Source organism: Salvia splendens, chromosome 2 (assembly GCF_004379255.2).
Source record: "Salvia splendens isolate huo1 chromosome 2, SspV2, whole genome shotgun sequence".
Classification (NCBI taxonomy): Eukaryota; Viridiplantae; Streptophyta; class Magnoliopsida; order Lamiales; family Lamiaceae; genus Salvia; species Salvia splendens.
The window spans coordinates 13783615-13802190 of record NC_056033.1 but is presented as its reverse complement, the minus strand read 5'-3'; the positions used below and the strand labels follow the sequence as shown (position 1 = coordinate 13802190).

Here is an 18576-nt window from a genome sequence, read left to right as displayed (position 1 = left end):
TAATAGATCTTATAATATTATTATTAATATATACCATACCTTATTTGAATATTATGATATTATTTTATAGTGCTAGTTAATACTTTTATATGGTTACATTCTCAATTATTTAGATAAAACTAAGATAAATATTTTATTTTAATGAATCTTGTAATTTTATTAAACTGAAAATTTAAGTTAATCGTAATATATAATGTATACTACATTGAAATAAAAATTTAATAAAGTAGAAAAAATATGATTCATGAATAGTCAAGAGAATAGATATGAGAACTATGAACAATTTTCATGATGTTGTAAATGACCTAATGATAATATTAAGACGCGACATTGTGATATTAAACAATTGATAGCAACTATTAATTTTATTTAATTAAACAATCATAGATTTAAATTAATCATATATTCAACTAAGAATGTCATTGTCTTTTTTATTAAATTGATTATTGATAATTTCAACTATTTTTTAGGCTACAATTACTACATAAGAGTAAGAGTAGATAAAATAACACTTAGCTCTTTGAATTATTTAAGATTCTATGTATGTTAATAAATTTTAATTTATTTTTAATCATCAATTTTGTATTGCACTTAAAAATAACATATTCTATGTATAGCTTTAAGATTGAAAAATTAATATTCCATCTAATAAATTGAACAACTTTTATATAAAAATATTGTATAAGTATAATGTTTACATACATTTATGTCTAAGTTATTTCACTATTAATATTAAATATAGTACAATGATTTAAAATATTATAAATAAGTAAAACTAAACGTAAATAATTAATAGTAATAAAATATTAATATCATTAAGATATTTTTATTTTGAAATTAAAATTAGATGGAACATCTTTTTTGGTACATCAAGTATCTCAAATTACATACTTTAATGAAAATGAGAGGGTAAATAGATTGAATTGTCCTTCATGGCCTTAAGGGTATTTTGGTCATGAAAATTTTGGAAATAGCCAAAAAGTAGTTGAATTAATATTAACTTATAGTTGATGGATCTTAAAAGGTATTATGAACTGTTATGAGCCAAATTTGCTCATTTGGAATAGTTTATGTACTAAAAAAAATGTTCCCTTTTTTTAATTATCTATATCACTCTCTTATTTTACTAATTTTGTATTAAAATATGGATGATCCTTAAAGTCTCTGTATGTATAGGAGGGATAGAGTATATTTTATGTTGTAGTAATTATTAATTAATATAATAATATTAGATTAACTATGTGCTACTATTATTAATTAAATTGTATTTTAATTGGTATAATAAAGTTAATTATGCATTTATAAGTATGCTGAATGAATAGTGTAAACTAGTGTGAGAGGTGGGAAAAGAGGCTTCTATCATGGGAGTTGTAGTCCAAAGGGCAAAAAAAAAGAATAATGACATGACAGAGAACATCCGTTGTGAATTCTCTAATGGCATGTGGCATTTCATATCACTTAAGAAGTTAAAAGGAAATTAACCTAAAAGGTTAAACAAAATGCCATAGGATAAAATAGTGTTTTAAAAATGGGGACCGGACGGTCGGTTCGATCGATCAACCGCAAATCGGCAAGCAGTCCGGTCTGATTCACCTCCAAAAACCACTAGCATGTTAAAGCACCGGGGACCGGCGGAACCAACTCGTCGAATTGGTCCAACCGTGAACCATAAACCGATTTTAACTTTCCAAAATATTTTTTTCAAACAATGACCTAATCTCTAAATACCAACACCTTTACCACTCCACCACCTGATCAATATGAATAATGAGTTAGGCAGAATTTTCCATAAATGAAAATGAGCTATTTTTATTGGACGAAGAGAGCATATTAATTTCCTCTATAAATACCCACAACTTCATTTCATTTTTCATTCCAAGTCTTAAAATTTTCTCGAAATGGATCTAAATGCTCAAGCATAGCCAGGGGATTCAGGGGCCATCGCAGGTCAAGCCCTCGCTGGAGGGGTGGCTTGGCCCATGCTGAATCCGCCGTAAGTGTAGGGGCTGCAAGGGTACTACCGTACTAACCGACCCACCCAGAGGTTGTGAATAAATCAGGATTGCTCCAAATCGGGCCTAACACAGTGTGTCATTGATGAATAACAGAGTCCAAACATTTTATGATGGGAACGCTCAAATTAGACAGGATGATGCAATTTATCAAAATCCAAGATTAGACACAAGGAAATAGTACATAATATCCATCCCTTTCATGCATGAAAATATTTATATCCACAAACATGATGTCCATTGAAAACGTTCCCCGGGCTTGAAAATTATTAGACAGGGGACGACAGGCTGACAAGGAGTTGGCCATTCATCATACTGCAAACCCAAAATCAGATGCATAAACGAGATGAGAAATCGGGTTATAACGATGTAGAAGAGGCCAAGAGCTCGGAGTATTACCTCTTGATGTAGTAGTAACAGAAATCGACTAAGATGAATGTCTGTACAATTTCTGTTAGCAGAACCACGGGAAGCCACGCGTAGCTAGCTCCAACCAGGAACAAGTACGCCCCAGCCGAATCATATACCTGCAAAATTCATGAGATCAATATGGCCTGGACTGGCAGAGCCCGAAAACTCAAAATTCACATGCTCACCTTGATGATCCAATGAGCACATCCTAGAAATCTTGCAACACCGAGTGCAAATACGTAATTGGCTGTAAATGGCTCAATCATCTGAAATGGAATTGAACCAGAGTTAGACAGATATTGTATAGATAGCAACCTGCGTAGTAGGTCGACCTACCTTGGTGTTCTGAATCATCCGAAGCTGTGGCAATACGCAGATGGACTCCGCATATACAGAGAAGGCCCACAGCATCCGGCCAGCATGAGCGTGGTGCGTGTAAGGATGGATGAACAGGGCTAGAATTGCAGAAGGCACCGCCTACAAAAGAGACGAAACATCTTATCGCGTTGCAAGGATCTCCACGTTCCCAAAAAATAACAAATGTTGCTCAAATCCAAAAATGTAAAGAGAAATGGTGAATAGCAAACAAGTTAGTTTTACCACATAATACAAGGGCATATTGTCCAAGTCTGCAATGTAGGTCGACCTCAGCTTGAACCTCATCATGTATACGACCCACAGCGTTGCCACGAGCGTTACAAAATCGAGAAAAGTGTGAATGTCGCCCTCCATGAACCAACTGCAACATAATCTTGCAGCCAAGAACATGGCAGTTAGTTCTTGTGTCTTCAGAGACAGCCCTACAAGCCACAAGATTTCATCAAAGACTTGCAACAAAATAAAAGATTTCTATATTTGAAGTTCTCAGATGACAAATTTGCACATTCTCTACATTGCTACAACAACAGTTTTCTTAAGAAACTGCAGTACTATGAGAAAAGAACTAACATTCATAAATGTGGACAGATCTTAATTTCTGTTGATTTTTTTAAACATTATTTCAATTTATATGACATTCAATGAACTAATGATACTCGGTTGATTAAAGAACTTAAAAACCACCTTTTTATGTAATAAAATTCCTATATATTTAAAAATCAGTTTTTACTATTTATGATTTTGGTTTTATTTCATAATTATATTTATAAATTATCTATATAAATTTCTAATTCTTCTCTTCCAGTTCTGTGGACATTGGAAGAGTAATTTTTTGTATCCCATGAGTTTGCTGTGACGTAACTTAATTTCTTTTATTTAATTAGAATAAGGACTTACCTAATTTCATAGTCTTTAAACCCTTCTTTAGGATTATATAAAATTGAAGAATTTATACAAAGAGTGAGTTAGAAGATAATATAATTACTTTATTGAGATATGCCGCGTACTATTAGGGTAGGGGCTCCAACCTTTTTTTGTATGAATTATATAAGCATTTATGCATTTTTATTAGCAGTTTTAATTTAAATAATTGATGACGTATTTGATAACTATTGGTTAAATGTAAATGCCTTTAAATTGGCTCAAAGGGAAGAAAAATTTATGTAAATCCAGCTCGTTCAGAATTCAGATGTGGTAAACCACTAAACCGGTAACCAAGATCAAATCAAGTAATATTAACCAAATTTCCTTCTATTTCTACTGTTAAAATTCAAATATTTTATTTCGATTCTGAAATACTTCTAATTTGATTGTATAAATGAATCAATCTAAAAAACATTGAAATGGAGCTTGATGCTTGAATTATAAATGATTAAATCTCGAATTAATTCAAATATAGTTTGAATAAGAGTAGCTCCGCAATAAAATAAGCGTCAAACCAGTTGAAATAAATAACATTCAAATCTTTCATAATTATAGTAGAAAATGATCAATTGAATTCATTATATATATATATATATATAAAACCTCAAATAGCAAAAGAGTAAAATGATTTCAATATTAAATAACGAAGAAGGAAAATAATGAAAAAGTACTGACTAGATATTATTATAGATGTCTTAAAAAATCATGAAATTAATAAAAAATGGGGAAAAAATGTAAAATTAGTAATCAAATCAATGTCTGAAAATGAAGACGGTGTGGCTCAAAATTGTCATTTTGGCTTAAAGGGAAAAAATGAAGAGGAGAGATGGATGTACCTGAGCAAGATTTTTTAGTAGTGAGCTTGTAGATGAGGACCAAAATCCCGGCAAAATGGATGGATTCGGAGGCGACGAAGAAATGGTTGTGGTCATGGACGAGGAACCTGAGCGCCACCAGCGCCGCCAGTATCGACACCGTGGCCACGAAAGTCTTGACCTTGGTGGACTGCCGCCGCACCAACGCAAACAGCTTGTTCAGCGGCGCGCTCCTCTTCCTCCCCATCGCAAATATTTTACTATTTACTTTATTTTAAAAAAAAGGTGGAGATTATCGGAAATGAACGTGTATGTAAAGAAAGAAGGCGTTGAGTTTCAGGTGACACGAAGAGGACATGCAATGGATTAACCACGCTGTCCGTAACCGACTTCTTACGGTATGGACTATTATTATTATTATTTAATGCTTTCTTTCTTTGGCCATCTGCCTAGTTCTCAAAATTACTACTAAAATATTATTTTGGAAATGGAATGATCAAAGCTTTCGTCTGCTGGCAAACTTAATTAATTATCCACTTGCCAACCCTAATGTGTCACTAGCAGCATAATTGTTTGATTTGAAAAAAAAAATACATTTATTCAGAGTTTGGTTGTTAATAAACGGTTGAGGGGCAATTAGTTCTGCAACTAAGTCACCAACAAGGAAACTTTGGTAACCTATCCAACAAATCTATGACGCTCTCTTCAAAATTATTTTACTAATTGACGGAAATTATATGTTGAAGCATACCAAAAATAATTGAGTTACGTCATTTTTGATAAATAAATAAATAAATAAATAAAGAATCATAAAAAATAATTGAAAATAGAAATTTGGGCTTTTGTCATTATAAAGTTTAAATGATTAATTCGATTCAGATAGCAGTTGGTGGAGTGTATTAGTAATTGCTTCCGTTGAAAATATTAATACTGCACATTAGTAAACTATAAAAATTTATAAGCATTTATTCCAGAGATAGGGCTGCCAAACTACAATCTATCAAGTGTCAAATCTCAAATTTAAAGGATACAACCTAGGTCATGTAGATTCTAATAAGGTCAAATATGAAACTTGATCGAGTACAAAATATAATTAGGTAATTCCTATGCTATTTTTAGCTACATGCTTCACTACCCCCCTACTCAGATCACAAAAATACTCTTCTCGTTCACCAAAATTTCCCCTAAATTAAGAAAAGATTCACCCCATAAAGTAAAGGAGAAGATAACTAAAAAATTTAACAATTCTAGTCACTCACATCCCTTTCTTTTTACACATTGAACTTGAGAGGGATGACTACCTGAGTTTGTCTTCCAAACTTGAACTTTTGTCCTTTAAATTTATGATGCAACTGATAAATAAGAACAGAGCTCATGGCATGGAGGGGGACATGAGTGCTGCTACTACTCTCAGTCAATCACAACACTCATAAATCTGTTGTATTCGCTTCGCTGCAGTTCCGATCTTGCATTCCAAATTTACAGTTCCTAGCAGCGAAGGCTAACGTGATCTGGAATATAAATACACAGCAAAAGAATGTTGATTCAGAGGAGGGAACTCAGATATTTCTGTGAAGTCCTGATATACTATATCGCTAAGATTTCAGCGCTAGATGGTCTGAGCTGAAAGACATAAGAAATTCAGAATAGACACACAAGTGTTAATAATGTGGTATGGCTCCAATCATGGAAGCATCTTTACTTTCAAAGGACTAACGAGAGCAGTAAGTGAACTCTACCTCATTTCTGAGGGGTATATTAACCTACATCTGGAATTTAGATCGACTCAAACTGCAACTTCATAAGACAAGAACACATAACTATCAAAACTTAGGTTCTCATGGCATCACACTTAAACATGCAAAAAACAATTTCTACTCGAGCTACAATTATTCCCCCAAAAGTAATCTGAACATATGTAGTAATTATCTACTCACTATTGGGAGGCTGCACAAGACAGTTTTAATCAGAAATTCAGAATATATTGTGATACAAGAGAGTTACATTACCTCATAACCGGGATTTATGCTGTTACTTTCTCCAGTTTCTGTATAGTTTGAGATTTCCCATCCCTATATGTGCAGGAAAAAAAAGATGAGCTGAGAATCTGCTTGCGAAATGGTTTAGCACATCAATCAGAATCCATCTTAACAGATAAAGAAATGCCTAGTGCCAATCCATGCCATCAGTATGTATTTCCATATCCTAGGTGAACTCAAATACCGAATATTCAACCCAGGATTAGAACCTTTGAGATGAACCTATGGGAATAAAAAACTAAGCACATTTGAGTTAGCTTTTCAATAAGAGCTCCATCTTGATCGCCTAGGCATTTACACACATAGAATTGACTATCATACCATAACAAATCAAGTAAATTACTTTTCACATAACTTAATGCTTGACTAGATTGGCTATACATTACAGCAAACAATTTGAATGACTTACTGTTCACGTAATTTGATGATTGACATTGGCCTTTGATAACCATCTTCCTTCTCTAATGCCTTCAATGTTTGTGCATTCCCATCTTGCTTCTCTTGTGGCTTTGGTTTTGGTGCACCTCTTGATTCTGGTTTCCAGCATGCCCTGAGAAGCGACTCACCCAACAACTCAGCGATATCTGTAGCCATTGATTCAGCCTTCTTAACATATGGAAATTGTTCCTCTTCAAAGTGATTAGACAACCACAAATACATTGACACCACTTGGTGCCTAGTCTCAAGATCCAAAAGCTCTGCATCATTACGAGCAGCACATTTGGGCATACCCATAGCTATATTGACCGGAAGCTCCTGAGCGTATGAATGAGCAAACTTCATCAGATGGAACATTGCTTTAGGATCCCTGATATTCACTGGGGCAAAGCAAAAGTTGAATCGGTCTTCCAGTGATAACCCCTGAATCCTCTCCAACATATTAGCTATTTTCCTTATGTGCAGATTCTGAGCCAGAAAATAAGACCCATCAAGGCGGCAGTTCTCACTAAATTTCTCAAGGAGCTTGGGAAATTTAAGATCAGGAAGTTGTGCTGCAAATAGCTCAACTTGCTCGAAGAATGGATAAAGGCCGACTCGTTTAACCACATCAAAAGGCTTCTTCAAGCACTCAATCAAGTACTCCAAATCATCTAGATGAAGGGTAGTGGTCAGTCCATCAGGATACACACTGCCTCTCCGACCAGCTCTTCCAGCGATCTGTTTCACCTGTGATGCTGGAACTGGGACCATTTTATCACCATTGTACTTAGTGAGGTTATAAAAGACAACCCTTCGGATATTTAAATTTAACCCCATGCCCACAGCATCACTTGCTACCAAGATGTCATATTCATTATCTTGCTCGTTAAACAGAGACGCTTGTTGGCGACGAGTTTCTGGTGGCAAGGCACCATAGATCACACAACAACGGTGTTTTGTATATTTCTCAATTGCTAATTTAACCTCAAATATTTCCCTTCTCGAGAATGCAACAATACAGTCTCCTGACTTCACATTTTTCAAATCTCCTAAGAGGGTCTTTGCCTCAACCACAAGAGGCTTAAATCTCTCATAGCGCTGTTCCACAAGTTCATCCCCGGTATCTGAACAAATTTTCCGAATCACATCCAAAACACTTGGATCGCCACATAAATGGATCTCGTCAGCCTTCAGGCCTAGCAATGCTCTAGTCCATGCATAACCCCGGCAAGGATCAGCTATCATCTGAATCTCATCAATAACAGCCACTTCATACAGCTCATCTGTTGATACCATCTCAACAGTGCAAGCAACATGGTTCGAGAAAGGAAATTCCTTCTTCTCCTGTCCTGTGACTAGACTGCAATAAACCCCAGATGCATTCACCCTATCAAAAACCTCCATGGCTAACAGCCTAAGAGGACTACAGTAGACGCCTTTCTTTGCCTCCATAAACCTTTGCAGTGCATTATATGTTTTGCCACTGTTAGTAGGACCACAATGATAAACAATCTTCCGCTTCATTGCCCTAGCAAATGGGAACCAAGTGTGCGGTTGAGTCATATCCGCAGACTCCACCATTTCCCTAAACCTCTTAATTTCATCAGGAAACTCTTCCATGCAATATTCTACAAAGATTGGGAACAAAAACTTATCAGCTTGATCACCAGGGCCGACGGATACCAAGTACCTAACCAAATCATTGCTACATTTCTTCTTGAAAAAAGCGGCAAACTTTCTCCCAGCAAGGGGGAAAAATGAGGCACCAATATAAACGGCTAGAGCCTGGTTCGAGGCCCAACCAGACTGACAAAAACACCTAAAAATCTCGTTCACGGTATCCCAATCACTGCGGGACTGCATCTTAGAACCCGGGGCATCTTTCAGCTCTTTATATATGTCTAATGGATCCCTAAGAGATATCTCGACAAAATTTGATCTTTTTTCCTCCAGCCCCGTACATTCATTTTCAGACTCAATTATCATTTCTTCTCCATCAAGACCATTCGCTTCCGCTTTATTTTCAACAATTTGAGTTGAATCGAGGGTAAGATTTTCATTTTCCGACAAGGAGCAAAAGCAATGTCCACGAAAATAGGGGAAAACGTCAAATTTCGTAAACAGAATGAGCTCGCGCTGCGGCAATTGTCCATGGCTAGGAATTTGTAACGCGGCAGTTCTACAAGCTAGGGCAGGACGGCAATGATGGAATAAATTCCTCGCCGCAAACAAATATCTAGTCTTGCAGGAATAGAGAGAAAAGAGGCGTTTGGCCGCAGCTCTTGCCATTGATAAATTGATTCGGGAAATATGAAAACGCTCAAAATTTAATTTCTATAGCGATAACAGGTGAGAATAAAGTAACCTACAGCACATACTTCGTCGACAAGGCAGATGAATTCATCAACTTGGAAGGCGATTCGAGTAGCTCCGGCGTCGGCGGTTGACGGTGGCGGAAAGATTAGAGCCCAGCTATTCTGACGGAAGATTTGAGAAAAACGAAAATTATGACTTCTAACAATGATGCGAAACAAGATGCGTTGTTAAAATTTGAAGGTAATTTCTAAATCTACTAAAACCCTAAACCCTCGACAATTGGATATAGAAATTAAAATTATATTGATATCTAAAAAAGAAGTGCTATTATATCACTACACAAATGAATTACTACCACCAAATGTTAATAATATTTCATGAGCTGCACCTATAAAATATTGGAAAGCTTGGTACTCAAACTCACAAGTCACATATATGTAGGGGGTAATTTTAATTTTATTAAACCGGGCCGATTTTATCCGAATGGTATGGGCTAAATTAATTGCACTGGCCTAATCAATTAATTCCTTGTCGGGCTTCATATTTGTTTACACTTAGAAATAAAATAATGTTAGAACCCATGTCTAATTAAATAGGCTTTAATAAATTTATTTAATCTTTGGACTTTGAGATTTATTTTTTACTTAAGTCTGGTCCATTACATTTGTCCTAAAAAATTTACATTATATCTAATCTATTTTGATCCTAAATAATACAGCACTTAATTTTCATCTAAATAACTTGATTAATCTTATTAATTATCATTAGGTTAATCAAATTAACCATATTTGTTCTTCCATCTACTTTCATCTTTCTTGTTTTTCTTCAAATATATAGTATATAACTGATTTCTTTTATTAATTAATGAAAATAATATACTAATAATATATACTCCCTCCGTCCCCAGATTTTAATGCAAAATTGAGAAAGTAAGAGAGAGGTAGAGAGAAAAAGTAATGTAAGAGAGAGGTAGAGAGAAAAAATAATTAAAATATTGTTAGTTGAGAATGGGTCCCACCTCATTACAGTGAAAAGAGTTTCCAAAATTGGATAGTGCATATTCTTGTTGGACAGACTAAAAAGGAAAGAGTGCATATTCTTGTGGGACGGAGAGAGTATGAATTTAGTCTTCGTTCGTTTTAAATATATAGTAGTTTAAATCATCTTTCTTGTTTTTCTTACTCATTCTATTCGTAATTATTACTCCACTCGTCCTATAGAAATGAGTCATATTTCCTTTTTTCAACCGTCTCATAGAAATAGTTCATACATCTATGACAACAATTTTCTCCTTTTTTTTGTCATTTATAGACCCCCTCCATCCACTACACAATTTCAACTACTTTTTCTCTTCACCTATTACTTATATTTCGATCACTTTTCTTTCTATCTCTATCTTATTTATCAATTGTGCATTAAAAGTTATGCCCCTTCAAAAGTGTATAAATGGACAAAGGGAGTATATAAAAGGTAGGATCTACTACAGTCTTGTAACTTAAGTTCCTATGTTTCCAACAATTTTCCTCCCAAAATAACCTTTTTGTCTATTGAGTTGCAACTATTGACATTACAATTAAATGTCCAAATACTACTGTATTATCGTCGGTGTCGCCGCACGATACTTTTAGCTCGAAAGCTTGTGACAGTTCAACTATTGACGTTAACATTAAATGTCCAAAAACTACAATCTTATAATCTAGTGTCGCCGCACGATACTTTCAGCTCGAAAGCTTGTGACAGTTCAACTATTGATATGAACATTAAATGTCAAAAAACTATAATCTTATCGTCTAGTGTCACTGCACGATACTTTCAGCTCGAAAGCTTGTGACAGTTCAACTATTGACATTAACATTAAACATGTCCAAAAAATACAATCTTATCGTCTAGTGTCGCCGCACAATACTTTCAGCTCGAAAGCTTGTGACAGTTGGACACTACGGTAAAGCTCGAGCCATGTAGCCGCCAAATGCTTTGAAATTCTTCCTTTTGCATCATTCCCGCTTCTCTTTGCCTTTGAACATCTATTGGCCAGTTGCCCCACTTTTCGTGCACAAAAACACTTCTAAAATGTAAATTATAGTACATTAGTATAAGCTTAAAATGATATCTAATCTGAAGCACATATCATTTACCGATATTAAACTTTTGCATTAAATGTAATTCAGCTTACTTTTTTTACTTTGAACACTTCTCGTGCACTTAAACTAACTTATTTTTACAGCTATTTCAGTTCTGTTCATGATCTTCTCATGAGCATTGACCAAATTAAACCTACTTTTTATCTCTTTTGAATAGGAATCACAGACGATATCATCCTTGGTTACGTGCTGTAATTTTCATTTAGATATGTAATTTCAATATATCTCAATATCAAATCTCGAAAACTGTAGCACTGAATCTAATTAACATTCATAAAGATAATAATCACATTCAGTTACAAAATTGGCAAAAAGAAAAGTTTAGTTTGTCTCATTAGGAAAGAACGTGCTTTTTTGGTTTACATGACTTGGCTTTTTTGGTTTACATGACTTGGCAGACAAAGGAGTCATAAATTCATGTATCTCATTTATAAAACAAGTAAACTATAATAATGATTACACTCGAAAGAAAGATTACACTAACAATATAAAATAAGTCTCTTAAATCCTCACTTGAGCTTCAAATTGATTATTACCCTCCATGGCCGCATATCCCCACCGGCCTGCCATGACGACAAAACCATAACATTAGATCCCGAAACCGAAGCAAACCCTAATGAATCAAGCAACAAGAACTAAGCTCTCCTCCTCACCATCAATATCGCTGTTTTAATTGTGGGGTCCATCGGCGCAACGCTTCTCACGAAATTCTACTTCATCCACAAGGGCTCCAGCCGCTGGGTCTCCACGTGGGTCCAATCCGCGGGCTTCCCCCTCCTCTTCCTCTCGGTGTTCCTCCCCTACCACCTCTTCCATCTCACCCCTCGCCGCCGCTTCACCACAAAATTCACGATTCTGTCCCACTGTACACCACAAAATTGACGATTCTGTCCCTTCTAGTGGGGGTGTTTATTGGGGTCTCCAACCTCCTCTTCTCCTGGGGACCTCCTACCTCCCGGTCTCAACGTCATCTCTGCTGCTCTCGTCGCAGCTGGCGTTCAATCTGATCCTCTCCGCCGCCATCGCGAAGAACAAGATCACGTTTAAGAATCTCAACTGCGTGATTCTGCTGACGCTGAGCTCGGTGCTGCTGACGCTGAGCGCCAGCAGCGACCGGCCCGCGGGGCTGACGCACCGGCAGTATCTGATCGGGTTCTTCGCGACCCTGGCGGTGTCAAATTACAGGAATCAAGGAGAGAAGATTAGGGGATTGATACAATACCCTAAAATATATTGATATGCCATTAATTGTTTTTCCTTAGTTAGGAATTATATTGTCCTATATATTGGGAGATATGTAACACATACAATCAAGCAATAAGAATTACCGATTCATTCTCTCAAATCTTTTCCTCTCTTCAATATGCATTGCCACAATATCGCCTCTCTCGATTACCATCGATAAGATGGTATCATAGCAGGTTTTGGTTTGAGACTCAGAAAATTATCATCATAGTCTCGACCTTTCCCGACCTTTTAGATCCTGCAAAACAACAAGGAGAAGAGGATGTCAGAATCCGATTCAGAAACCAATAGCCGTGTGAACTTCACACCCGAATTTGCGGCGCAATTCGCCGAATTCATGAGACTGAGTATGTCTCAAAAACCACCAAATCAACCACCGTCAACCCAACCTGAATCACTGGGTGACGTTCATGTGTCAACCAAGCTCGACGGAGATAATTACTCCCTGTGGGCGAAGCTAATGACACGGGCAATCACTGGAAAGGGTCTGAAGTCTCACATTACTGGAGTTTCAGACCCTCCAGCATCCACCGATCCAAGCTACCCGAAGTGGGAGCAACGAGACAACTGCTGCTTCAACTGGATCATCAACAACATCCAGACGAGCCTTGTGAACGAGGTTTCACAGTACGAGACTGCCAGAGACCTATGGGAAGGTCTAGCAACCACGTATGGAAGTGGAGCGGACTCATTCCAAATCTCTGATCTGCACAGACGAGCATATGGAATGAAACAAGGTAATATGACATTAGAAGCTTTATGGAATAAGTTTCAAGATCTGTGGATCTCCATAGATAGCCGAGATCCAAATCCGATGGATTCACCAAGGAGCATCGAGAGATACAATCAAAATACCCAGAGGCACCGATTGTATCAATTTATATGGGCTCTCGATGATAAATACGACAAGATCAAGAGGGAAATCTTGAACATGGAGCCAATTCCAACAGCAAGAAAAGCGTACAGCCTGGTCAGACGAGAGACTGTGAATGACAAATTGATGAATCCAGAGCCAACAGCCCTCACCGATATCGGAGTTGGATTAGGGGCTTTCGACCGAAATCGAACACAGATACCTCCACCGCCACCACCACCGTCCCGGAACTCAAATTATCGAAGGGATGAAGATAAAAGCAAGCTAGTGTGTACCCATTGTGGAGGCAAAAAGCATACGAAAGATACATGCTTTCATATTCACGGATTTCCGGAGTGGTACGAGGATATGAAGAAGGCCCGACAGGCCCGGAATGCCAATCGGAACAGCAGCAGCGGCGGACGGGCAGCAGCGGCGATCACGGTCGGCAACCAAGCTACCTACACCGAAAGTCCGGCGGGCAGCAAAGGCTTATCGACCGCAAGCGGCGAGAACAGATCGGAGGAGAAGGCTATAGCCTCGGTTTCGGTGGCTAGAACATGGTCCGAAGGTGAGACAACGGAATCGAACACCACCGGCGATGATTTACCGATGGCGACGGTTCCCATGGCGGCGAGGGTTTGTGAGATGGGGGCGGCGAGGGTTTGTGAGGGGGGAGCGGCGACGGAATCCTCAAATGAGGATTTCCAATCTATTAACACCCATACTCCCCATACTCCCTGGAAATTCCAATCTGACCCCAGAACACACCCCAAATCACCAAAAATACCCCATTCCCAAAAAGCCTTCGAAAATACACCCCCAGATTTCGACAAATTTCAAACCGACCCCTACCCTACCTACATATCTGAAATAGGGCCCAAAAATTCTAAAAATACCCAAAATAACCCCCAAGCTGCTAAGACCTTGCAAATTGAACCCCACAATCCTATATCTTTCCATATTCAAATCCCGACTCAAAATTCATTTGACACCTTAGCCTGTTCATCCACTTCCACATCCGATCCAAAGGATCCACATTGGATTTTTGACTGTGGGGCTACAGACACAATGTCATTCGAAGCCTCTGATTTCGTAACCATATCCAAATCAAATAAAACCTTTGTCCAAACCGCCGGTGGGGACCTCGCTCCAGTTCAGGGGCAGGCACAATCAATGTTTCGCCAACTCTGCGCCTATCTAACTGTCTTTTTGTTCCTACATTATCACATAAGCTTCTATCCATTAGTCATGTGACCAAAGAGCTTAACTGTAAATTACTAATGCAACCTCATTTTTGCATGTTACAGGATATCAAGACGGGGACGATAGTTGGGCGTGGCACTGAGATAACCCAACAGAGTGTTGCGATGCTTTCTCACGGACTGGCAGACAGACTGGCTTGGCTTTGGCATCGTCGGTTAGGACATCCATCCATAGGATATTTTCGCCTTCTTTATCCTAAATTAGGTATATCTATGCAATCTTTTCATTGTGAAACTTGTTTACTGGCCAAGAGCCACATACATTCATTCATGTTGAACAATACTCGTATGAAATCTCCTTTTGCTTTGATCCATTCTGATGTTTGGGGTCCTGCCCCGGTTACTGGGGGTTAGGGTTTTCGCTTTTTTCTCTTGTTCATTGATGATTATTCTCGTATGACTTGGGTTTATTTTTTGAAAAATAAGTCTGATGTTTTTGAAAAATTCACTGAATTTTATAGCCTAATCCAAACTCAGTATAATCACTCCATCCAAATTCTAAGGTCAGATAATAGGGGGGAATTTGTCAATACAAAAATGCGAGATTTCTTTCGGGATAAAGGCTTAGTTCACCAAACCTCTTGTGTCTATACTCCGGAGCAAAATGGGGTAGCAGAGAGGAAAAACAGATATATCCTAGAAATAACCCGAGCCCTTCTAATTGAATCCAAAATACCAAAAACTTTTTGGCCTGAGGCTATAGCTACTGCAGTGTACTTGATAAACCGTTTACCCACTGGAATTCTTGAGTTTAAAACTCCTTTTGATGTTTTCTTCAAACATTTTGAACTTCCATCATCCTTGTCTCTTGAACCTAAGGTGTTTGGCTGTTTAGTGTTTGTCCACATCCCCAAATAGGAACGTACCAAATTTTCACCTTGTGCCCTCAAATGTGTGTTTCTTGGCTATGGAAAAAACCAAAAAGGTTATAGATGTTATGACCCAGCCACTCGACGTATGCATACCACCATGAACTGCGACTTTGTTGAGGGAGAGTACTTCTATAGCCAATCTAGTGCTCAGGGGGAGAACCAACCAGACAATAGTCCCGATAGTGACCTACTAAATTGGCTACCTTTACCCACTCAAGGGAGAAACCGAATAGGAGAAGAACAGCCAGAGCCAAACCCTGTCATAGATGCCGGTCCAACAGAGGAAGTTAGCAGCACCGCCGGGCCGTCAAATCCCACTAGTCAGAACGTGGAGTTAGATGACATCGATCAACAGTCAACCCCGTCTTCGATTCCTGAGGTAAACAGTTCTGATATGGATATTGTACTTCCTGAGAATACTAATGAAACCAGGAACAATGGAGACGCTGGTGAAACTAGCGGGAGAAATAGGGAATCATATGACTTGCCCATGCGGAGCACTAGGGGAATTCCTCCCCGAAGGTATTCACCGGACTGGAAGGGAAGAAAGGCCAAATATGCAATAACTAATGTTGCACAGGGACAACTCTCAGAAATGGCCAGGGCATTCGAAGCAGCACTGTATGAGGAAGAAGAAATCCCACAGAAGTTCGAGGAAGCTGTAAAACATAAACATTGGAGGGAAGCCATGAAAAAGGAGATAGATGCTCTAAAAAAATGGAACATGGGAGAAGTGTACATTGCCTCAAGGTAAAAAGACAGTAGGATGTCGATGGGTATTTACAATCAAAAGAAGAGCTGATGGTTCAATTGAGAGGTACAAGGCGAGACTCGTGGCCAAAGGATACTCACAAGTGTATGGGGTAGAATATGACGAAACCTTTTCCCCAGTGGCAAAATTGGATACCGTTCGGACTCTACTGTCTGTAGCAGCATGCAAGGATTGACCCCTATACCAGTTCGATGTTACAAATGCCTTCCTTCATGGAGAACTCGAGGCAGACAAAGAAGTATATATGGAAGTCCCTCCAGGATGTTCAGCTGAATTTGGAACCGGACAAGTATGCCGTTTGAGGAAAACATTGTATGGGCTAAAACAGTCCCCGGGGATTTGGTTTGGAAGATTCTGCCAAGCAATGCTCAAACTAGGATTTAAGCAAAGCCTGTCCGATCACACACTCTTCACAAAGAAGAGAGATGATAAGGTGACATGTCTGATCATCTACGTCGATGACATGATCATCACTGGAGATGATGTTGAAGAAATCCAGAGTCTAACAGAGAACTTGTTCAGAGAATTCGAGATGAAAGGTCTTGGAGCACTGAAGTACTTCCTTGGAATTGAAGTGTTAAGGTCCCGATGCGGGATTTTCTTGAGGCAGAAAAAATATGTCTTGGATCTGTTGGTAGAAACAGGCTTATTGGAGTGTAAGCCCACAGAAACTCCCATGATCTCAAACCATGGATTGAAAATAGAAGAAGGAGCTGATCTAGCTGACAGAGAAAGGTATCAACGATTAGTGGGGAGGCTCATTTACCTTTCACATACCCGGCCGGACATCACATATGCAGTTGGCGTAATTAGTCAGTTCATGCACAAACCACAGGTTGATCATATGGAGGCCGCCTTAAGAATCGTTCGATATTTGAAAGGAACTGTGGGGTATGGAGTGTTCCTAGCAAAAGGGAAAGACCTGGAGGTCCATGGATACACTGACGCTGACTGGGCAAGCAATCCAATAGATAGAAGGTCGACAGGGGGATACTTCACATTCGTTGGAGGTAACCTCGTCACTTGGAGAAGCAAGAAGCAGAAGGTAGTAGCTCTATCCAGTGCTGAAGCCGAATTTCGAGGAATCAAGAGCGGACTCACTGAAATAATATGGTTGAGGAGACTGTTGACAGAAATTGGCTTCCCACCTACACGGAAAAGTCAACTATTTTGTGACAACAAAGCAGCAATCAGCATTTCAGAGAATCCAGTACAACACGACAGAACTAAACACATGGAGTTCGATCGCCACTTCATCAAAGAAAAACTCGAAATGGGTACTATAGAGTTCCCGTTTGTTAGATCTGAAGAACAATTAGCTGACATACTAACCAAAGCAGTCCATCCAAAGATCTTCAAGGAAATATTGAGCAAGTTGAATATCAGAGATACCGTTACTCAACTTGAGGGGGAGTGTCAAATTACAAGAATCAAGGAGAGAAGATTAGGGGATTGATACAATACCCTAAAATAGATTGATATGCCATTAATTGTTTTTCCTTAGTTTGGAATTATATTGTCCTATATATTGGGAGATATGTAACACATACAATCAAGCAATAAGAATTACCGATTCATTCTCTCAAATCTTTTCCTCTCTTCAATATGCATTGCCACAATATCGCCTCTCTCGATTACCATCAATAAGAGGCAGGGGGATCTCGTTCGCCGTGTACCTGCCGGTGATGGAGGTGATCTACCGCGGGGTGCGGGGCTACGCGATGGTGGCGGAGATGCAGCTGCTGGTGGGCATGGCAGGGACGGCCTTCGCCGGCGTGGGGATGGCGGCGGGCGGCGGCGTACTGGATGACCATCTCCGGGTGCGCGGTGACGTGGCAGATGTCGTTCATGGGGACGGCGGGGATGGTTTTCCTGACGACGTCGCTGACGAGCGGGATATGCATGACGGCGCTGCTGGCGCTCAATGTGGGCAGCGGGGTGGTGGTTTACGGGGACGAGTTCGGGGGAGTGAAGGCGGTGGCGACGGTGCTGTGCGTTTGGGGGTTCTGTTCCTATGTGTACGGGATGTATCAGAAGCCGCAAAATCGGAGGGGAGTTTCCATTGAGATACTGATGTAGAGTGAGTGAGGGATTCACTGATATCATTTGCTTC

The 18576-nt window shown here is 38.8% G+C and overlaps 2 protein-coding genes and 1 pseudogene across 2 annotated transcripts; 1 reads left to right on the top strand and 2 right to left on the bottom strand.

Annotated features, from left to right (window-relative positions):
• Positions 1-2062: 2062 nt before the first annotated feature.
• Positions 2063-5017, bottom strand: LOC121789077 (ER lumen protein-retaining receptor erd-2.2-like). Its single transcript, XM_042187609.1, has 6 exons — positions 4562-5017; positions 3024-3223; positions 2760-2900; positions 2609-2689; positions 2412-2539; positions 2063-2327 (listed from the first exon to the last, which is right to left on the bottom strand). The coding sequence occupies exons 1-6, from the start codon at positions 4785-4787 to the stop codon at positions 2282-2284; spliced, it is 822 nt and encodes a 273-aa protein (XP_042043543.1). The 5' UTR covers positions 4788-5017; the 3' UTR covers positions 2063-2281.
• Positions 5018-5487: 470 nt separating this feature from the next.
• Positions 5488-9694, bottom strand: LOC121789067 (DExH-box ATP-dependent RNA helicase DExH18, mitochondrial-like). Its single transcript, XM_042187603.1, has 3 exons — positions 6989-9694; positions 6550-6612; positions 5488-6051 (listed from the first exon to the last, which is right to left on the bottom strand). Exons 1-2 carry the CDS (start codon positions 9286-9288, stop codon positions 6564-6566), a joined length of 2349 nt encoding a protein of 782 aa, XP_042043537.1. The 5' UTR covers positions 9289-9694; the 3' UTR covers positions 5488-6051; positions 6550-6563.
• On the top strand, positions 9507-18542 carry LOC121774220 (annotated as a pseudogene).
• Positions 18543-18576: the final 34 nt, after the last annotated feature.